The 23418-nt window shown below is 36.0% G+C and overlaps 2 protein-coding genes across 3 annotated transcripts in view; one reads left to right on the top strand and one right to left on the bottom strand.

Moving 5' to 3' along the window:
* LOC144966723 (uncharacterized) overlaps nt 1–11146 on the bottom strand; it is a 193065-nt gene extending 181919 nt beyond the window's left edge. For both annotated transcript variants that reach the window (XM_078903492.1, XM_078903493.1), the window contains exons 1-3: nt 11079–11146; nt 5382–6260; nt 1359–1443 (exon numbers count right to left, since the gene is read on the bottom strand). In XM_078903492.1, coding sequence (XP_078759618.1) covers nt 1359–1443; nt 5382–6116 — 820 coding nt within the window. In that variant the 5' untranslated portion in view covers nt 6117–6260; nt 11079–11146. The remainder of the gene's footprint in view (nt 1–1358; nt 1444–5381; nt 6261–11078) is intronic.
* A 490-nt stretch (nt 11147–11636) lies between these two features.
* On the top strand, nt 11637–22266 carry LOC144964376 (spermine oxidase-like). Its single transcript, XM_078898551.1, has 6 exons — nt 11637–12045; nt 13701–14615; nt 16187–16316; nt 17043–17169; nt 20285–20405; nt 21619–22266. The coding sequence occupies exons 1-6, from the start codon at nt 11871–11873 to the stop codon at nt 21705–21707; spliced, it is 1557 nt and encodes a 518-aa protein (XP_078754677.1). The 5' UTR covers nt 11637–11870; the 3' UTR covers nt 21708–22266.
* The last annotated feature ends 1152 nt before the right edge of the window (nt 22267–23418 follow it).

Genomic DNA, 23418 nt, shown 5'->3' with positions numbered 1-23418 from the left:
TCCCGAAAGTCTTAGCCAATGAATACAATCTTACTTGAAACAGCTCCAATTTCCCAATTATTAATCAGTGCATAATCGTTGCAATCCCGAGAGATAAAAGCCGTATGTATTTACATATTTATGCCTTCTCTTTTTCTTTTTTTTTTCGTCCGCAGATAAGAAAAATGACATTTAATACATTTTCGTCAAAGCAAAATTATTAACGTCATTGCACTAACAACTCAACACAACACAACGCACCTGGGGGCCGAATTCTCTTTTGTTTTACACACCACAGGAGGTCCTGATTACTTCATCGAGTCTAAATTACATGAACATATTATTCAAAAACATTGAACAACGGCATTCGTGTTGATTAATGTAATACATTTTAATCAAGGAAATGTGTCTCATATTTCAGAACGTATTTTTGCCCCCATGTGTTAATTTCTTTATCCAGTTATTCAACCCAAAAAAAACATTGGATATAATATTGGAGACTGATTGTCAAAGCTCGTCATGGGGCCGGTAAAGCCTTGACCCAGCACTATGAATACGCAAAACAAAAAAACTTGAAAACTTGAGCTTTTATATAGCGCAATATCCACTAAACGTGCTCAAAGCGCTTTAAAAAGGGGTCCCTGGCCAACAGCAACAAATAACATGTAGGACGAGACATGACGCCTGTCAGGCGATATTACAATTTTTCGGACAAAGACAAATCTGTTAACGGCCAGGTACTCGTTTTACACCTGAGTATGGTGAGAGAATGTGAGTGAAGAGCCTTTTCCAAGGACTCAACTATGCGCCGAGCGCGAGGCTCAAACCCAGGACCTTCCGATCCAAAAGCGAGTTTCATACCACTAGACCACATAGCCGCACAAAATCACCCTCCTTCCCGTTTCTTTCCTCCCTTTCGCTCTCATCCAATTCATCCTTTTATTTCTCAATCCCTCTTCTTACTCGTACTCTCCTCCTCGTCAACTCCTCAACAAGAACCGGAAACTAACCCCGATGAAAAACAGACAAAAACATCTCCTAAAAAATAAAATTGAGCTTTTATATAGAGCAATATCCACTAAACGTGCTCAAAGCGCTTTACAAGGTGTCCCTGGCCAATGCAACAACAATACTTAACACCTTTTAGGCGATGTTAATTTTTTTTTCGGACAGAGGTAACGGTGTTAACGGCCAGTACTCATTTTACACCCGAGTACGGTGAGAGAATGTGAGTAAAGAGCGTTTTCCAAGGACTCAACTATGCCCCGAGCGAGGCTCGAACCCAGAACCTTCCGATCCGAAAGCGAGTGTCATACCATAAGACCACATAGCCGCATTTTACTCTCGGCATTGTCCATGTCCAGTTTCGGTTCACTCACCCATTTTCTCACGCAACGTGTTCCTTCTTTCCAGAAGCTCCATGAACTCCTCGTGTCCTCTGAGCAAGGTCCTTTCCACTGCCGCCTTTGGGGAAAGAGATGGACATCTTAGTTACAGATCATCAGTCGGATGATGAACAGGTTTGAACTGAGATATTGCCAAGTTTAGTTAGAAAGTCAATTTTCATCAAAAATGAGTTCTTGTCATAAATGATTAAATCAACATTTCATGTACATCTCCGGGAAATATCAAAGCTTAATTTCACTTCTAAATATTTTTACAGCTATTTAGTCAAGTTGAAAAAGTATGAAATTTGAGAAAAGTTGCTGGATACCTTTACCATTCATCTGACCATAGCTTCATGAAAAATAACCCGATTTACTTCAAATAAAGATTAAAATGCTCTGGGGAGCATATTCTTTCAGAAATGCAAAAATATGCAAATCCAAAATTTTCACCTTCCGACCGATGAAAACTGAGAATAAAAAAATCACGGTGTCAGAGAGCTGAATTCGGAATCAATTTGACACGGCACTCTCCGTCTGGCTAAGAGAGAGAGAGAGAGAGAGAGAGAGAGAGAGAGAGAGAGGGAGAGAGAGAGAGAGAGAGAGAGAGAGAGATCGCACTAGTAACTGCTCTCTCTCTCTCTCTCTCTCTCTCCCTCTCTCTATCTCTCTCTGTGTGTGTGTGTGTGTGTGTGTGTGTGTGTGTGTGAGTCAGGCGGAGGGTGCCGTGTCAATTGGATCCCAAATATGGCTCTCTGGGCGTAGCTTTCGTTAACTAAAGCCTGGCACGAAGACTTGTCTTTTTACGTAATTTATAGAGTAGTGCATCGTAAAGTGAGATATTTTAGTAGAGCTCAAGGAAACAAATTATCCCACGGGTTGAACTGTGGAATACAACTCACGATTTGTTTTCTTTTGTAGCCAAAGACTTGTCTTTTGACGTCATTTTGTGGTCAGTGTCAGGCTATAAGTTTACGATGGCCACGTTCTGACACCGTGATATTTATATTCTCTGTTTTCATCCGTCACTTCTCCATACCCCCTACATTTCTCATCATTATTGATACTATTATAAGTTCCCGCGCCACAATTGTCTACACATTATGTAAATAAACCGTGGCAGTTGTGATGAATGACAGGTCTATGTGTGAACACAGGCACTTGTCACGGGATGTCATCAATTGGATTCAGTAGTCTGATGTCACGCGCCCGGCAACGGCGGCCATCTTGGTTCTCAACAAAGAAAATCTTTACTTTTTATTCTTCATGCTGGCGAGAACTTTTCATTCCCTTTTCATACGCCTTGTGATCAGAATGTGTAAAAGTCAAAACATGATCAAATTGATGGGTTTTTTTTTCCTCTGGATACGCTTTTAAGCTCGTCGGAGAAATATTTCATACGACGTCCGCCATTGTTCCGATAGTTTAGAGCCAGTGTTACTAAGTTACCATACGTCATTAGGAAGGAAGTGACGGTCCGACTATTGAATCCTATTCATGGACTCCATTCCCGCTCGATGAGTGAGGACCATGACGTAACTATAGTACTCTAGTTGACCATGGTGAGGACTATTCTGCGTGCCCTGGAAAAATCCATATTTTAAAATTTGGCCAGAAAACTCGCGCGAAGTCCCAGGTTTGAGAGTTTGTTTGTTTTTTTGTTTTTGTTTTTTTTTGTTTTGTTTTTTTTTCCAAGTTGAGGGTCATTTAAATCGATCGATATTTGAAGGACGCGTTTTCTGGCCAAATTTTAAAATATGGGGTTTTCCAGAGTATGACAGTATTGTGGGTGAACAAACTATGACAAGGCGGCAAGGTGGTCTTGCGGTATTGATAGAATGACGATGACGTCACTCAAGCATTTGTTATTGTATTTTGCCATCCGCGTTTGTGAGTAATGCTCACTGAACTGTATTAACCCGACTATAAACGTTCATGGATACACACAGTTTTGTGTGTTGGTCCGTTATACTTCCGGATGGCAATGTTATGAGCTTCTTAGCCAAGCGCATACTATCTATTGACACTCGCTTTCGGGTCGGAAGCTGCTTGGTTCGAGCCTCGCTTGGCGCATAATTGAGTCCTTGGAAAAGACACTTTACTCGCATTCTCTCACCGTACTCAGGTGTAAAATGAGAACCTGGCCGTTAACAGCGTTGTCTCTGTCGGACAAAAAATTCTAATATCGCCTAACGGGCGTCATGTCGCGTTATACATGTTACGTATGGCCATTTGTCAGAGATCCTTTGTAAAGCGCTTTGAGAACGTTTAATGGATATTGCCCTATAGATAGTATGCGTTTGGCTATGAAGCTCATACCATTACCATCCGGAAGTATAAGAAACCAACACATAAAACTATGTGTAACCTTAAAGGTTTATAGATAGTATGCAGATGACGTCACTCAGGCCTTTGTTATTGTTTTTGCCATCCGCGTTTGTGAGTTGTTCTCACTAAACTGTATTAACCAGACTATACAAGTTCATGGTTACACAGAGTTTGTGTGTTGGTCCGTTATACTTCCGGATGGCAATGTTGTGAACTTGTTAGCCAAGCGCATACTATCTATAGTCTGGTTAATGCAGTTTTGTGAGAAGTACTCAAAAACGCGGATGGCAAAAACCATAACAAAGGCTTGACTGACGTCAACTTCGAACTATCTATATAATAGCTCATGCGATGGATATAATAAAAGTGATCACGAGATATGCAAAACAATGAATGATCAAATGATATTTAGGAGAACAATGGATAATTTTAACGAAGCGAAGGATCCTGTGAAAGATTATGTGCACGTACTTTGTTTACATAGTTGACATGACATGAGCTTGGGCTTTTATGTAGATAGCTCTAGGACTTCATATAGATGTCGCTGAGATAGCTCCAATACTCTTCAACAGTCGTAACGTCACTTCGTTCCTAATGACGCATGGTAACTTAGTAACACTGGCTCTAACTATCGGAACAATGGCGGACGCCCGTATGAAATAGTTCTCCGGCGAGCATAAAGTGTATGCAGAGGGGAAAAAAAACCCACATAAATTTGATCATGTTTTGACTTTTACACATTCTGATCACAAGGCATATGAAAAGTTCTAGCCAGCATGAAAAATAAAAAGTAATGCTTTTCTTTGTTTAGAACCAAGATGGCCGCCGTTGCCGGGCGGCGTGACATCAAACTATTGAATCGTATTTCAAAAATTCATCAGTATTTCAAAGTCATTAAAACTTATTGAAAATGAAAGAATGCCACTCACTACATGATGTTAAGGATTTTGAAAGGCTATCGTGAGGGAAAATTGTTGATTTTGATGATTCAGTAATTTGATCTACTGCTTTGCTTGCCGTGGTTATTGATGTGGTAATTGCCTCTGTCCTTTTACATTTACCCAGAGCTGCATACTTGAAATTTCAAAAATTCGTAGTTTCCAATGGAAAAGAAGAAAAAGCACTCTAGATAGCTTTAGAAATTGACAATTTCATCTCAGCATGGTCCAAAAAAATGCTCCAATATCTTGTATATAGGTTCTAAAAAGCTAGACTTTCCTTCTCAACATGATTTATTGATTCGAATAGAACTATGTGTAGCTCTATAGCTGGAGCCAAAAATTCGTAATTCTACGATTTTTGTCGTAGTACTAGACTAGGCAGGTCCGCATTTACTGATAAATCTTTGGACTTTCGTCGGATTTATATAGTTAACAATAGCGATTACTTTTTTTTATCTCTTAAGAATTACAAAATTATATAGATAGTATACGCTTGGCTAAGAAGCTCATAACATTGCCATCCGGAAGTATAACGGACTAACACACAAAACTATGTGTAACCATGAACTTTTATAGTCTGGTTAATACAGCTTAATGAGCATCACTCACAAACGCGGATGGCAAAATACAATAACAAAGGCTTGAGTGGCGTCATCTTCGTTCTATATATATTTTTAATTCTGCAGGCCTGCATACCTAAATATTATCACGTAAGCTTACCCAACTGAACCCCTTTTTACCTACGTACCTCAGCTGCATTCATCACTGTCCTGTGTTGTGTATTCGTCCCTGTCCCAGACGTACTAGGTGGTGGTGGTGAGGCGGGAAACTCGTAGACACAGCAGTTACGTTGATCTCCTGTCGTTGCATCACCGTTACGCAGTGCATTGGGTACATTACGTCTAGACAGTAAGCCCTTGTCTAGACTGCTCGTTTTTACGTTCGCTCCTCCCTCTTCTGCTGCTGGTAAAACAGTTTGACACCTGGGACTGATTTTGTAGGTGTTGTGGATGTTTTTATGGTTACCAGCTTGTGCGATACTACTTTTTTTGTTTGCAGACAAACGCCCCCGTACTAGCTTTGTTGTCGCGTTCGTCCCTTCTTCATCTTCAACCTGCTGGGTGTCCTCGACAGCTGCTGCTGCTGATGATGATGCTGCAGACCCGTGACAATAATAATTTGTGACATTTTGATGATCCAGTATTTGATCAGCTGCTTTGCTTGCCGTGATTATCGATGCGGCATTTTTGCATTTACTAATAAGTCTTTGAACCTTCGTCGGATTTCCTCCTTCAGATTTAGACCTAGATTTATATTGTACATTGTTGGTGTTGGTAAAAGTAAAAGTGGTTGTTGATTGATTTTGCTCTTGAATGATACGCGACTGTTTTGGCTGTCTTTGCACAACGTGCTGAGATAGCTGGTGATTTGCATAATTTGATTTTGGAGCAGGTGGGAGAAAACGGCTTCGCTGTGATGACATTGGCTTTGATGAGTTATTTTAGCAACAATAATATAAGCCTAGACACAGTCCCAGAGAATGATTTCTATTCGTCCAGGTTCTAAAGCAAGCCAATCAAATCGCCTGTTTGTTTTGGGATTTTTTTCGTGTCTTCTTTTCTTTTTTCTTGATGTATGTGTTGGATGGGGGGTGGGGGAGTTAATGAGAATAGAGAAAAGTGAAATGAATTAATAATAATAATAATAATAATAATAATAATAATAATAATAATAATAATAATAATAATAATAATAAATAATAATAATAATAATAATAATAATAATAATAATAATAATAACAGTTATATACTTTATTCGCACAAAAATGGAAATTCGTTTACAGACGTAGCGTGCATAAAAATGTATAAATATAAAGTTAAAAACTAGGTACCTTTCGGGTACGAAGCAAAGACCGTCCCGCTGAGACACACTGCCCCGAATTGAATTTCAAATCAGTACTTCATCTTTGTACTTTGGTCTATCACTTCATATGATACGGCATTTCGAGTGTGCCAATTCATTTTGCTTTATTTATTATTATTATTATCATCCTTTTTTTTTTTTGGCACTATGAGGTCCATTAAAGAAAGATTTCCAATGTTGAAATCTGATAAACAATGTTACGATCTATGTGACAGTTTCAAGATGTGTTAAAAAAAATAATACAAAATACTTTTTTTATATTATAATACGCTTCAGTAGTCATCACGTCACTTCCCTCGTAATGACGCATAGAAACTTAGCAACTGGCTCTAAACTATCGGAAGAATGGCGGACGCCCTTATGAAATATTTCTCCGACGAGCACAAAAGCGCATCCAGTATCCAGAGGAGAAAAAGATTATAAATCTGATCGTGCTTTGACTTTAACACATTCTGATCACAAGATCAATGAAAAGTTCTAGCCAGCATGAGGAATGAAAAGTACCAAATTTCTTTGTTTAGAACCACGATGGCAGCCGTTGCTGAATCCAATTGAGTCACTTATTTAAAACAAAAATTTAAAAAAAATAACAAACAAAAAAACGACCGTGTAGTCTACGTGTATCTCAATCTCATACCGTATCCTCTTACATAATCAAATCGTAAGATTAGTAAGACCAACTCTAGATGTACGGGTTATCACAAAACAATGCACCTTCATACTTTATCTAATGATATGTCAATGTATTACATAATAATAATAATAATAATAATAATAATAATAATAATAATAATAATAATAATAATAATAATAATAATAATGCTGAAAACTTATATATAGCGCTATAACTCCGAGACACCAGACTCTAAGCTTAATGACGATATGTGCGTCGTGCAGGAATGTGGTCTAGTGGTATGACACTCGCTTTTGAATCGGAAGATCCTGAGTTCGAGCCTCGCTCGCTCGGCGCATAGTTGAGTCCTTGGAAAAGACTCTTTTTTCACATTCCCCCACCGTACTCAGGTGTAAAATGAACACCTGGCCGTTAACAGCGTTGTCTCTGTCCGAAAAAAATGTAATATCGCCGAACAGGCGTCATGTCTCGTTCTACATGTTATATGTTGCTGTTGGTCAGGGACCCCTTTGCAAGGCGCTCTGAGCAGGTTTAGTGGATATTGCGCTATATAAAAGCTCAAGTTTATATCATGAAGTACAATACAGATAGCAATTTCTATAGTCCCACATAATATGCAATCATGAACAATCGATACACACACACACACGCACAGACACACACACACACACACACACACACACACACACACACACACACACAGACTAACAATAATAATAATAATAATAAAAATGGATCACGAGCCAAAATCCAAAATCCATGTTGTTTACTGATAAAGACAATACAATCTATAAGATAGCGACATGGCTCGGATAATAATATAGGCCAAGGGGACACATTTCATTTCTTATTTCTTTTCTAGTTTGGCCACAAAAATCTTTCTTCAAATATCGATTGATTGGGATGACCCCTGACTACGGCCGGACAGCGTGGCTCAGAGGTAAGGGTCATTGCTTTGTACCATGACGTGACTATAGTACTCTAGTCGGCCATGCTTTGTACCCATTAACATCTCTAATAGATGATAGTGTTTGTACCCAAAAGTACCGAGATTGACTACCCGCCTCGTTGTGTGGCCTTGAGCAAGTCACCTCGCCCGAGCTCACTTTGCGTCGCTGCACTGCGGCTGACGCCTGGGTTATCCCAGTCTTCCCTTAGAATAGACCCTAAAGACAAATTTCCCCTTGGGGATGAATAAAGGGAAATTTATTTTATTGTTTTTTGTTTTGTTTTTTTAATGTTCAACGTCTTAAAATCATCAGGTTTGGGCCTTTTTGCAGTGTTGGAAGTATGTCAGTCAATTGAAGCATAAACATTCTGACCAAAATTAACATGAATTAAAACTTAAATTAATAAAAATTCCCTTTATTCATCCCATAGGCGAAATTGGTCTCTGTGAAGACTGGAATAACCCAGGCTTCAGCCGCAGTGCACCACAGCAAATTGAGCTAGGGCGAGGTGACTTGCTCAAGGCCACACAGCGCAGCGGTGATCATAGATAACACAGGACTCCTAGTACTAGTACTAGTAGTCTGTGGCGGCGAGTGATCGAACTCGGTACCTTCCGGGTATAAAGCAAAGACCACTAGATGAATTATCAGTGTATACACAAACAAAAGCAAGCTGTGAGCAATGTGCAGCTGCATCATACACGATAGATAACTTGAATTTCAGTGTGATAAGCTGGAGTCATAAAGAAAACATTGGAAAAGTAAAGAGCGGTGGGGACTGCCTGAAGCTTTGGATCGTAAAAATACTAAACAAAACAAAAAACAAAAAACCAAAAAAAAAAACCTTGAGATTTATATAGCGCGATATCCACTAAACGTGCTCAAAGGGTCCCTGACCAACAGCAACGCGCAACATGTAGAACAAGACATGACGCCTGACTGTTAGGCGATATTACCATTTTTTTTTCCCGACAGAGACAAAGCTGTCAAAGTTCAGGTACTTATTTTACACCTGAGTACGGTGAGAGAATGTGAGTAAAGAGACTTTTCCAAGGACTCAACTATGCGTCGAGTGAGGCTCGAACCCAGGACCTTCCGATCCGGAAGCGAGTGTCATACCACAAGACCACATAGCCGCACGTGAACAGGTGATATGTAATGGAAAAGGCTTCGTATTGTTCCCATAGAAAGCATTGTAGACTAAATATAAATAAAAATGAACATACATAATTTAGAGAGCATGTCTACGGGCCACCCTAAACTATCTTGACAGATTTTCTTCACCCATCATCAATCTGGCGAAATGAAATCTTAATATCATTTAATAATGCAATCCCTTGTTATGCGGGTTAATTTTTTGTTTATCCTTTTTTGTTTTGTTGTTATTTTTTTTTGGTGTTAAATTTGAGTTTTGGTAGCTTTTTTTATTTTTTTTGGTGGGGGGTGGGGGGGGGGGTTGTTTCTTGTTTTTTTTGTTTTTTTTTTTGTGGGGTTTTTTTTTTTGGTTAGTATTTCTAGAAAAAAAAATTTGGTTTTTATTTTTTGGTAGTTTTTTTTAAAAAATATATTATATACTAGCCCTCTCATAATACCCGTTAGAGCTGTAGCCAGGTATTCATTCACATTTGTGTCAAGTGTGGTAATCTGTAAAGTGCCTTTCCCTATTAGCTAAAGGGGTGGCCATGGACTTGCGACCATTGTCAATCATACGATAACACTGACCAAGGCCAGCATCGCTTGACTTTGTTTCACCGTACCGGTGAGTCACCACAACCACAATGGGCACCTGTCATATACTATAAGAACGTGTTGTTAGAATATCATAACATATTATTATTATTATCATCATCATCATCATCATCATCATCATCATCATCATCATTATTATTATTATTATTATTATTATTATTATTATTATTATTATTATTATTATTATTGTTATTATTATTATTATTATTATTATTATTATTATTATTATTATTATTATTATTATTATATAATTATTATTATTATTATTATTATTATTATTATTATTATTATTATTATTATTATTATTATTATTATTAATACCGTTTCTCCGATTTCACTTTGACGGGACATAACCTTGGCTGATAATGTTTACTGCACGTTTCAATGTCTTTGTATGTATGAATTTTGCAAATTCTTATAATTTATGTGGGTACCAATTGATTTATTTTATTTATTCATTTGCTTAATCATTAATTTACTTCGTCCTTTGTTATTCATTCGATAAAATCATGAATTGGTCACTGACAGCGTCAGACACAAAATTCTAGCGTCTGAGCAAGTGACCTTATTATTGTGTTCTTGGGTAAGATACTATCCACTCAATAAAGGGGGCATTTGCCCTCTCATACATATATTCATTATTATTGGCAATACGTAGTGTTTGTGGAAAGAGCTATAGCTAATTAGAAATGATAGATTTATATTTTTACTGGCAACTTCCACTCGAAACACTAAATACTTTAGTTGTTATAATAATAGAGCTTGCAAGTAACTCTGCCAAAAGATCTTCATTGTTGCAAACAATGAAAAGTAAACATGAAACTCTTTGATCAGGTCACTGACTTTCTTGGCGGAAGTCTAAATTCTCCTCCACCTTTCTTCTTCTTCTTCTTCCTCCTCCTCCTCCCCCTTCTTTTTCTTCTTCTTCTTCATCGTCATCTCCTCCTCCTTCCTCTAGCTCATCTTCTTTTCATTTTCTAAAATTATAAACAAACTGTTGAGGAACGTTTGCAAGTCTTGATAGCTGATTCAGTTTAATCTATCTTAAAATGAAAGCAATATTATGTAAAACAATACCTAATATAAAATATTTACGGCGAGATAGTATTTCTTGAATCAAGACGAGTGCAGATAGTTATTACGAAAAAAGAATACAAGTTAATAAAAAAATATGATATGCTCTGTCTACCTCTATGTATTCTCAACTGTTATGGTTTTTCCCTTGCCAACAGCAGACGACGCACAAATAAATAGAGAGAGGAGAAGGGATGCTGATTTGCGCGTCTCTTCTTCCTTCTTCGCAGACGAGTTTTTCGATCACGGCACGATCTATTTTTAGATCCACAGCCTTCTCACGGATCAAACAATGGCTCGACACAGACGGTCTGACGCTTTGATTTACAAAACAGCTTACCTGCTTATTTCCAGAAATAAAGAATTGGCAAAAAGAAAGCTTTAAAATTCTTTGATAATGATTTAGGTTTGTTTTACATTTTTAAAGCGCATAGTAAAGTCATTTTCGAAATCTATTGACAAAATAAAGAAGAATCAATTATTGAAATTCAATTATCTGAAATGTTCCATTATTTTAGAAATATTATTTTGTTGCAGTCGGCAACTACCTTGCCTCGCCAACACGGACACGAAACCCGTGACGTCAGCAAACTGTGTGTGTAGGCAACAGCCAGGCAGGGAAGAGTCGAAGAGTGGGAAAAGGGGTGAGATAGGAGAGAGAAAGGAAAGATTTAGTTTACTATGTAGGGCAATCGTTGAATGCCTTTGCGAAACTTCCAGTGTTATGAATTCTCACTTCTGGATTTAATTTTTCAATGACAGGACTATATTATTTTTTAAACACATTTGTTGCAAAAAAGAGTGAATTTATGTTCCGTTATCAAAGTATCATTGTACAACGTTGTGTTGTTTTATCTCGTGAAGAAATTTGAAACTTACGTCGAACGTGTCAGCTGTCCGAGAGAAAATGGAAGAAGAGGGTCAAGAGAAGTCGAAGAAACGACAACCAAAAATCATAATTATTGGAGCTGGTATAGCTGGATTAGCTGCCGGAAAGTTCCTTGAGTTTGAAGGTTTCACAGACTATTTAATTTTCGAAGCTTCTGATCGGATTGGAGGTAGAATATGGACCGTCCCTGTGGGTAAGTCTTCCTCAGAAAAAGTTTGGGGCGATGCGTTGAAATAATCCAACTCTACAGTTGGTTGACCTGACCTTGAACGTTAAGTCTTTTAGAAGAAAGAACAGAGAGAATGGATGTCGATGGAAGTGTTGAACTTTAAGTTGATTCTACTAGAAAGAGTGAAGTTGATATAACCTGGATTTTTTTAATGATATCGAGCCCGAAATTTGTGGCTGTGAATTTTCGGTCGAGGTATGCTATGCTTGACTGTGCTGTACTGATTGTTATTATACAATCAACAAAACTGATATATTTCAATATTCGGTTGAAATCTAGGTATACGTGTGGACGGAACTGATTTTTTCCCTTTTTTTTTTTTACAAATGTTTACTCTTTTGCTACAACTCCCATTTCATTCATGTGATAAGCATGTCATTATGACTCACCCACCATTGTCATTTGTCATTGAGTTTATCATCATGACTAAATAAAATCGATTTGAATTTGAATGATCATACAATGTCAATGTACACCAAATAACATTGGTAGAGAGCTTTGTGATATCCAAATTAAAAGAAAATTAATTGATATATTTTGTCGTTATTTCTATTAACTTTACAAGACAAGCATTATAGAAGTGCATTCTTTCTTTCTTTTTGTATGACATGACACACCCCTTCATGATTTAATTAAATTTTTAAAGTGCTTTGCTTTATCATCTTACCTTATCAAAATAATTTAGATTTTTTTTTTTGGTCTTTTCCACCAGCTAAAAGGAAAGATCCGTCTTTTAAAAGTAGTCTGGCACTGGTAGCCAACTTCATTTATGCTTTTTCTCCCAACTTATTGTGCTTGGAAAGAAGTATGACTCGGGAGTGGGGTAACGATTTGCAGCACTCCTTTCTTGGGTGTTGTTGATGGTCTTTGGATTGGGATGGCTGTTTGTCCTGGTATACCTTTTTTAAAAAAAAAAATCAGTTTCTGTTTGCTTCTTCTCTCTTTCAATTATACCCAGTGGCTCTCTACCATCATTCTTATTACACTTTTTCTGTGATCGGATGTGGGTGTTTGCTGTGGTAAATGTGCAGGGCCTGTCTTTGGATTTTTTTTTCAAGCTGGTTTCAGTCTAAGAGAATGTGTGGTGGTATTGTACTCGGACAGAATATTTATTTTAAATTTTAAAATCATAATTCCTGTCATTAGTTCTGGCATAAAATTACAAATTTAACCATTTCACTGAACAAAAATGATTAGATTTTTGCGTCATTGAAAATATTATTATTGTGTGTTGGTTTGAGAGTATGTCCCTGGCATATAAATGAGAACAGAACATTGTAACAGAATCATAGAGGACAAATGATCAACCAATAATACAATAATGTTACTTGAATGAAGATGAATATGGAGAACTGTTAAGCTTCAATTTGTTAAATATTGAAACTTTAAAACATTAACTATTTTTCAAATTTATTGTTTTTCGTATTTTTACAAGTTATTAAAGACAACAATTTAATGTGTTATGCCAATGTAACTTATTATTTCCAGTAATCCATCGTTCATGCTCAGAGGTGCTTTACAATCATGCAATCTCTTTTATTCATTGGTTTACATATATATTTGTTTGTACATTCAGTGATCCATTCATGTTCTATTACTTCCCCCTCTACCTCTTTCAGACAACAATGGGCACAAAGCAGAAATGGGCGCCAATTGGATCCACGGCGTCAAACACAATCCAATCTACAAAATTGCAGATGAAAACAATCTGCTGACAGAGAGAGAAGTCAACCTCACCTCAAAGAATCTCTACAAGACAGAAGACGGGGAACTCATTCATGAGGGCATTGTGAAAAAAGTAGATTTTAATTACGGCACCATGTTGAGTTCCTGTGAAGATTATTTCTTGTCGCATATACCAACAGATGAAAGTGATAGTGTGGGTAGTGAGCTTGATCGTTTAATTGATAAAAAATTGGAAAATATTGTCGGTGAGCAGAGGGTTGAGTTTGAGTTGATGTACCATCAGAGGAAGTTGTTAGAGTGTTGTATCAGTGGTTGTGATTCTCTGCATGATTTGTCACTTTCACAATTTGGATCTTACAAAGAGTTGCCAGGGCAACATTTAGTGATTCCTCGAGGATTTAGTGCTATACTGGATATCGTACGACAAGGAATTCCAGACGAAAAGATCAAACTTAATTCAGCAATTCGCAATATTCATTGGGATGATACTGTAGATGTGCCCAGAGATAGTCAATGTCCTGAGGATATGGTGCATGTGGAGTGTGAGAATGGGGATATTTATTATGCTGATCATGTTATAGTCACTGTGTCATTAGGCGTTCTTAAAGCTGCTTGTGATAAATTGTTTACTCCAATTCTCCCGCCAAGAAAGCGGGAGGCGATTCATGACCTCGGATTTGGAGTTGTAAATAAAGTAATTCTTGTATTCGATGGACCTGTCTTGGAAAGAAATGCATGTCGTGTGCATTTAATCTGGGATCCGTCTATTATCACCACAGAAAATCTTCGCACCCGTTGGTTTAGGAAGATCTATTCCTTAGAGGTAGAACATGATAATGTTCTTGTAGGTAAGTATTTGGTACATTTCATATTACTGCTGTAACAATGTCAAGAATATTGTTAAAAATCAAACCAATATTAATAATAATAATAATAAAACAAAAACAGTAAATAACGATTTAAATTCATAGCACATAATATCATGTTGTGTGGGGTATTTTTATTTGTTAACCCTTTTAAGACTGCAACCTGCTGTAGGATTTATTTTTTAAAAATCATTATAATTATTATACTCTTCATTCGCAGTAATTATATTTTTCAGGTGATGATGTGTGATGAAATTCTTAACATACTTAAACTTACCTGTTGAGTCCTGCATTTCAGTCGAAAATTTACCCAAATACGGCTCTTCTATTAATGTGATTGTGCTGTCACATTTCAATTTTACTTAGTTTAATTAAACTACCATGCAGTCCTGTCTGTACACAGCATTTCTGTCTGTTTTCATGAAATTGGGGCATAAAGCTCAATCAATTACGCACTATGTAAATTGATTTGGTTTGGGCTGCATAAAATCATGTTTTTTGTGGGGTTTTTTTTGGAGGGGGGGGGGGGGTGTTTTTGGGTTTTTTTGGTTTGTTTTTTTGTCTTTGATTTTTGCCAATGACCTCCCCCTGTCCACTCAGAAATAGTTTATTTATTTTTAAAAAAGACAGTTGGACAGTAGTCAGCAGTAAATTTGCGTTCTTTTCAGAGGGCAATAGGCAGTCACTGTGATGAACTTCAGATTCATGGGCCAGGTGGCTTAAATTTACCATAATAAAACCGTGTTTAAAGGAAAAATTTCAACCGACTCGGTACTGGGATGCGGATTGTTACATTTTCACTATGAAAGAAATATTTGTGTATATTAATAGTTACAAAATGTGATGTCTTTGAAGCATTTCTTTTGCTGATCCAAAAGCAGATTTTTACAGTTTATGATAAAGAGTATGTAATTCAGATTGGCAGTTTTATTTGCTGTATTCATAATTTTAGTATTGTTTTAAAATAAAAGTATCCTGTTTTTACCCAAAATGTTGAATAAAACTAAATCTTTATTTGTGTATCAGAAAGTTGATTTTTAGATGAAATACATAGGTTTAGGTTGGTTAGCGATGACTTGATTTAAGTCATCAGGCTTAGATAGAGTGACTTGGTTTTGGGGATAAAGAGAAAGCATTTACCTATACACAATGAGTATTGATGTAATTTATTAGTCGTTCATAGTCAGTATTTGATAAAATGATGAGTTAATAATAATATTGTCATAGATATAATATACGGTCTTATGGCTAGAACATATGTCGTTAAAACCTTATCTGTTAAGATTTGATGGTCATTTTTGTAGATGTAGAATTATGCAGCATTGATTGCATAGTAATTGTACTATTTTTATGTTTAAATAATTTGTCACCTCTAAAATAGATCAATAATTTAGATTACCTCAAAAGTAGATTTAACTTTCAACTTACAATAAATTAACTTTGTGCAATCCAACTGTTGACAGTCTAGTATATTTTAAAAGAAAAAGTTTTGATTTTTGAATGACACAGTAATGAGTAGCACAGTGACAAAGTTTTACTACTTTTTTTTTCAGGCTGGTTGTCGGGGAAAGAAGCCATTTTCCTGGAATCTCTGACAGACGAAGAAGTGAAAGAAGACATGGAGAGAGTTGTACGCATGTTCCTTAAGGGTCAAAACATTCCAAAACTCGTCAAAGTCATGAGGTAATCAAAATGCAAATCTTCTGCTTTCATTTAACATTAAACGATTTGCAAGGATAGACTTTGGATGTGCTATGGACTGGTTACGTGTAGATCAAGTGGAATTTTTTGGGGAGTGGGGGTGGGTGTTGGGCATGATTATTTTTTTAATTACAATTTTTTTTTTGGGGGGGGGTGTTTGGAAATCGTGGAATCGCGAATTGGATTTTTTTTAAAAATGTCCTTGACTCCCTCTGGATTGGAATTCTCTTTGTCAATGTAAGAATACACTATCAGTTAAAAAAGAAGTTTATATTGGCAGCATGGGCAAAGATATTCTCTCAAACCATTTTACAGAAACTGAGAAGGTAAAATTATGGAGTTTTTTTGTTTTTTTTTTTTGTGGGGGGGAGGTTAAGATTTCTATTTGTTTGTTGTTGTTTTTTTTAATGCAGATTTTATGGTAATTATTAATCTTCTCTTCTTATTTTTTCTTCTTATATGTATATATTTCTTACTAATTTTATTCTGATTGCAATATCTTTCCTCCTTGTTGCCTTTCAAATATATTTTTGGTAATATTAACTCTTTTTTTAAACGAATATTGTAACTGAAGCACACTCTTTTACTCAAATTATAGTTAAAATGAAGGTTAAGCACTTAACACACGCCCATGGCATCTTCTGATGCTTCTCTAAAAGTCTTCTGAAACTTTTATCATGTAATAAATTTTATTTTCTGTCCTCCCAGAACATCATGGAGCCACAATAAAAATACAAGAGGTTCATATTCCTACATCAGTGTAGGGGCAACCCAAGAGCAAATGTTCCAGCTCAAGCATCCATTGACCAAAAGTCTACAAGACAACACCAAGAAAGTAATGAAGCTTCTATAGTTATGGATATGGCTTTCTCATTGTAGTCTGTGAAAAGTTTATCATATCGTTTTCGAATTTCTTTAGTTATAATAATAATAATATCAATAAGCATATTTCTATAGCACCTTTCGTTGAAACCTCAAAGCACTTTGTTCTATAGAATTGATTGTTGGTTTGCATAGATGAAATCACTCATACGCGTTTCACCATAACTCAATTTGCTTTTCTTGAACCGCTGAAACTAGATTGCATTGCTTAGTATTGTTTGATAGGGGAAGATGATTCTGGCAAAGTTCATTTATTTTAAGCCCCCATCACCTCCACGAAATTTTTATTCTTTCACTTTTCTATTCACTTCATTTTTTGTTTTAATGAAAACAAAATGAAGTCTTATAGTTAAAGTGCGGTGCATTCCCTATGTATTGAGTAGTGTTAATGGAAATGCTTTCTATATTGTCCAAACAAACTTATTGTGACAGTGGATGTTAATAATCTTTATGAGATATAGCGCAATATCCACGAAAAACGTACTCAAAGCGCTTTACAAGGGGTCCCTGGCCAACAGCAACACTTAACATGAAGGACATTACATGGTGCCTGTAAGGTGCTATTACAATTTTTTTCGGACACGAGACAGACAATGCTGTTAATGGCCAGGTACTCATTATACACCTGAGTACGGTGAGAGAATGTGAGTGAAGAGCCTTTTCCAAGGACTCATCTGTGAGCCAAGCAAGGCTCGAACCCAGGACTTTCCAATTCGAAAGCGAGTGTCATACCACAAGATCACATCGTCGCACAAAAAGATGACATTACTGATGATGTGCTCGAAGTAAAATGCCAAGGCCAAACCTTCATAGCTTTTGTTAACTTACGGCTTACTCTGTCCACAATAAAACTGTATAAAAATAGTTCCTAATTTTACATTATGAAATAAAGAAATTCAGGTGTTTTGTTGGGTTTTTTTTTTCCAATGAAAATAGATATTTTGTAATTCTTGGCTTTGTTATGGGAAGTTGGTAGCTTCTGTGTAAGACTCATGTCCCGTATCTCCTATTAATAATTCATGTGTTCTTCCTTAAGTTAAGCAAATTTTTATACGGATTGGTGCTTTTCTTGGATTGGTGCTTTTCTTTCATCAATTGATTATTGAGCTAAGCTTCGACATAGGTATAAATCAAGGTCAACCAGTTGGACAGTTAGATGGTTAGAAGTATTGTAATATTTGTGATGTAAAAGAATCTATTTATTTCATTAGCCAAGAATGTGAAATCGAAATCTTGTGGGCTTATTATTATGTTGCTATTTTACAAGTTTATATTCTGGGATTCGTTTGTTGGTAATGCTTAGGGCCATGGATTGCTGGTGGTCAGTCACCTGTTAATAAATTATGGCGGCTCATAAAGTGGCCTTCCTCACTTCGTGCCTGCTGGCCATGATAATAAAAATAATAATAGAGTAATAAGGCTAATGTGTAGTGTAGCTGCTACTGTCGGTCTATTCACTGACTGGAAGGCATTGACCCTATGACCTTATGACCTTTTGACACGGCTCATAGGTCATAAGCTTGGTAGTTGATCCAAGGGATATAATCCCGTCTGTCTGTCATGATGGTTGATGGTAGTTAGATGGCTGGATGAGATATATCTTTATATATAATACAATGGTTTATATTGTGCTCTCAAGTTTTTTTTTTAATGGAGCTCATAGTTGACAATGTAGTTGTTGTAGGTCTTTCTGATCTGAGTGACGTTTTGTATGAGAGAGAAATTCTTGAAATATTTAGAGGCGAACTGGTGGATTAGTGGGTCATCAGGTTTTGACTCTCACTCACGTATTTTTATTTATCTTTTTACAATTTAACCTACTGCAGAGACAGTGTAGATTTGATGATGCTGATGCTGTTGTCAATACTATGACAAGTTGTAGTAAAATTGAATCCTATCTATAAAGGGTTACATGTAATTAATAAGCATTAACTAATAGATTATTATTCTTTTATACAAGCTGATGATTTATTAATACCTTTGATATATTTTCCCTCCCCCCCCCCCCCCCCCCCCCAAATCTGGACTCATCTATGCATGTAAAGAGATTTTTCTTTAGCTTTATTCCAGCTGAATATAATGCTTTTCAATTAGGAAGAAAAGGGTGATGTAAAATACTGGTTCCTATTATATTGGAAGTGTAAAATCACACTTCCGGAGGACTGGATACATACCTTGTGTATTTCGTCTTCTAGTTTCAGAGTGACGGCAACTTATTTTCTAGTCCAAATTAATGCTGGTCGTCAATATAGATCATCCATCCTTGCTCTCTTACTACGTCCCGTAATCCTATGAATCTGCCTCTATACATCCTATACCAAAATTATGCCACCTTTAATTTATGTAACCTACTCTGAATGATTGGTTACATTACATACACACTTCGAAGGATTTAGAAACCAGAAGAGTAGAGGGTTTGATGTCACACCTTTTCTTCCCTATTCCCATCAATTAGTTCCAATTAACACCAGATTCAATGAGAACCCCAGGCCCAGTGCAACAAAGCAAACATAGGTCATGATTTGTCATAAACGGCATCTTGCATTCTTTAGTCCTTCAATATCATGAGAGCGGGTGGTTGGATGGGAGCATCACCCTTGAATCATATACCTATGATGTTCGCATGGGTGTACGATCCGATAGTGATGTCGTTTCTTCTTCTCTTTACTAGCCTATCCTGCTTCTTTGGTTTGTGATTGTATTTTTGACAGGGATTTTTTTTTTCTGTAAATCTTCTGCCTGTTTGTTCTTGGTTATTTATAATTTAGCTTATGATATCTTTAGGTTATGATTTTGATTTACATTTGTACTATTTTTGTTAGATTGCTTGTTTTTTTGTTTCAGCGGTCTCTCATATAACCTCAATTGTGTTGGAAGAGACCTAAAGCAACAAACAAACAAACAAAATATCATGAGAACTTGGCCAAGTTCAGTTTTTTTTGTTTTGTTTTGTTTTGTTTTTTCATTGAAGACTCATTTTAATTAAGAGTAGGGGTTGAGGTAGGTCTAACAAATGTGTCCGCCATCGTATACATGTGATTTCATTGAAATCTTCCTCTATATTTCAGCCTGTGGTCCAGTTTGCTGGTGAGGCAACACATCCCCAATACTACTCCACTGCTCACGGGGCATTGCTGACTGGCAACAGGGAGGCGGCCAGAATCTGTAAATACTGGAATACTTCAGAGGGTGAGCCTTTCTCTTCATTTTTATCGAAGACAACACAGTGGTCAACTGTCTCGTAAAATCTGGACTCTCTCGATTTGGCAATCTCAAGCTGGAGAGAAAAAAGAAAAAAAGATATTGGATTGTTTATATGTCTGGAAATGCCCGTCATGTCTCAGAAATCGAAATAAAAAAACCCAAAATAGCACAATATCCACTAAACGTGTTCAAAGCGCTTTATAAAGGGTCCCTGACCAACAAAGACAACGCTGTTAATGGCCTGGTACTTATTTTATACCTGAGTACGGTGAGGGAATGTGAGTATAGAGCCTTTTCCAAGGACTCAACTGTGCGCCGAGTGAGTCTCAAGCCCAAGACCTTGTGATCTGAAAGCGAGTGTCATACCACATAGCCACACAACTAATAAAGAACAAAGAGAGAGGAGATCTCTATTATATAGAGATTATATAGTGTGTAACAGTTCAAAACAATCTGCCATTTTGGGTCATGACAGTAGTGCACGGGTGGTCCATGTTATCTTTGTGTAAAGTTGGCCGCTGTGCAGTAAATCATTTTTGTTAACAGAAAGAATGAAATGAATAACTAGTATACATCACTATTAGTTTACTCAAAGAAACTGTGTTTTAAAGAAATTGTTTAGTTCAAGTAGAGACCTCATATTTCTTGTTTCCTCAAATTGTAATTTTAGAAATTTATTTTCAAACCTTTCTTACAAAATGGAGGCAGCTAAAGGTGATAGATTTAATTTAATTTTTTTTTTTTTTTTTTTTCTTTCTGTTCTTTTTGTTCCCATTTGGTTATACTTTTTAACTGAGGCCTGTTGTGGTTTTACTATTTAATGTGTGGATGTGATTTTGTGGAGGCATAACATGCCATGCATTAAGAATTAATCAAATGCTTTGGTTTCCAGTCTCAAGTTTAAGCGTAAAATTTAAATATTGTTTTTACTTTTTAGATTATAACAGAGATTTTTTTATTTCAATTTAAGAGTTTATGGGCAATTCAACTGTTTTAAATTTTAATCGCCTACGTTTCACAAGTCTGTATATCTGTCTTGATTTATTATTATTTTTTTTTTTTTTTTTATTTTTTTTTTTAAATTATTGTTTTTATTATTATTATTATTATTATTATTATTATTATTATTATTATTATTATTATTGATATTCTTATTATTATGATTAATCTTATTTTTGTTTTGTTTTTGTTGTTACAGCATCAACCAGTCGATATCAAGATCTGGGGCTGAGTGAGGCGGAGGATACAGAAGAAGAGGAATCTGATGACGAGGGTCTCTGTTTTTAAAGATAACACGATTGGACGGAGATAATGTCCGTGCCCGTTGCTGTAAAAAAGTATTCATGGCGATTCAGGAAGTGACCCTTCTGAGGACTGTTGGGGGAAAATGGCTCGTGTCGATTTTTGCATATACTGCTACTGCAACTAATGGTGGTGATGGAAGTGTGATTGGTCGTTGTATCTCTGTATAGGAAATGAATTGAATTAGAGACATTGCATCTGTGAATCGTAATGAGAATTTAGCAGAGCCAGAGTGCTTTCTATATATATATATGTAGTGTCCGGATAGTGGCTGTTGTAAAATGCATGGTAGTTCAATTGAATATATATATGTATACGAGAAATATTTTGTGTATGGCAGATAATTTTAACGAAACAATGATGACAATTTATTTGTGTTTTTTTTGTTTGTTTTTTTTTTTCAATCTCATGATTTAGTGGTAGATGTGCACGTAGTGACTGCATTCTTGTTAGGATAATAGCAATGAACGTGTGTGCGTTTAATAGTGTTATTGGATATTAATATATAATACCATTCTATCAAGCCAAATACAGCGATGAGAGAGTGAATATAATTTGTGTTGGTGGGGAGAGAATGTGTAATGTTAATATAAGATTTTGTACGCGTGTTGTGCTACATCCATTTCATTTTTCATCTCTTTTTTTATTATTATATATATATATAATATATATAAATAACTCTTTTTATCTATTGTTATTCTCGTTTACTCATTACTGCATCAGCATTTTGAAATAATGGGTTTTTATTGTGAAATGTCTAAAACGTAATTATTGTTTTCTGATTATCGGTAAATTAATCAAGACAGTTCATTATTTGTTTATTTATAAAGTCTTAATTTTAATCTTGGTAATAATAGTTGTCTTAATGACAATATTTTGGTTCATTTACAATATAAGGATGAATAATGTTGATTATTGTTATTTATTATTTGTAAATTTGTATCAAGACATTCATTACTGTAACTTTTAGGTAATTAATTATTTATTTCTGCATTTACCACAGGATAATTTGAATTTGTTTTGACAGTCGTGGGTTTGTCTGCAACAGGAAACAGAGGGGTTGTTTATTCTTAAGAATATTGAACGTTCTTGATCGACTTTTCCAATTAAAAATTTAAAATTTTTTTTAAAATTTCATGTGTCAATGGCAGTCATTTGATAGGTGCTACTGTAAGGGTATATATTCCATCCACCATTTTTTTTTTTTTTTCATACCGGCTGTTATTTTCAATATGATATCTGATTTTGTCCTGGATATAACAGCTGATATGGTTTTGGCCAGGTTCTGATATGACTTTTGGCCAGGTTCTGATATGACTTTTGGCCAGGTTCTGATATGACTTTTTGCTGTGAGGGAGGCATGTTTAATTTTAAGAAATATTAAGCAATAAGCAATTTTTTCTCTTGTACCAGTTAATCATTTATTGGAGCTGAAGTTTTTGTATGGATTTTTTTGGTTTCCTTTTAGCAGGGAGGGATCTTGTGTGTTCTCTTGTTGCTGGGGCCTCTGTCTGGTCTAGGCCTTTTCTTCTTAAAGAAGTTTTTTTTTTCAATGTACTTTTTCTCAAGCATCTTTGAACGAAGAATTTTGTAGGCACTAACAGGCTTCTAATCTACCAAACTGTCCTTTTTCTTCAAGTCTTTATAATTGTACATCTAGAATGTTTTCACTATCCAATTTTCTTCCTTTTTACTG

The sequence above is a fragment of the Berghia stephanieae genome, chromosome 2 (genome assembly GCF_034508935.2).
Source record: "Berghia stephanieae isolate SIO BIC M18660-M18661 chromosome 2, UCSD_Bste_1.3, whole genome shotgun sequence".
NCBI classification, from domain to species: domain Eukaryota; kingdom Metazoa; phylum Mollusca; class Gastropoda; order Nudibranchia; family Aeolidiidae; genus Berghia; species Berghia stephanieae.
This window is presented reverse-complemented; position numbering and strand designations above follow the sequence as displayed.

Bases quoted from the DNA above. Each gene is read 5' to 3' on its own strand.
- LOC144964376 (XM_078898551.1), top strand. From the start codon at position 11,871: ATGGAAGAAGAGGGTCAAGAGAAGTCGAAGAAACGACAACCAAAAATC. The intron at 12,046-13,700 runs GTAAGTCTTCCT...TACCTCTTTCAG, and splicing joins AATATGGACCGTCCCTGTGG to ACAACAATGGGCACAAAGCA. The intron at 14,616-16,186 runs GTAAGTATTTGG...TTTTTTTTTCAG, and splicing joins ACATGATAATGTTCTTGTAG to GCTGGTTGTCGGGGAAAGAA.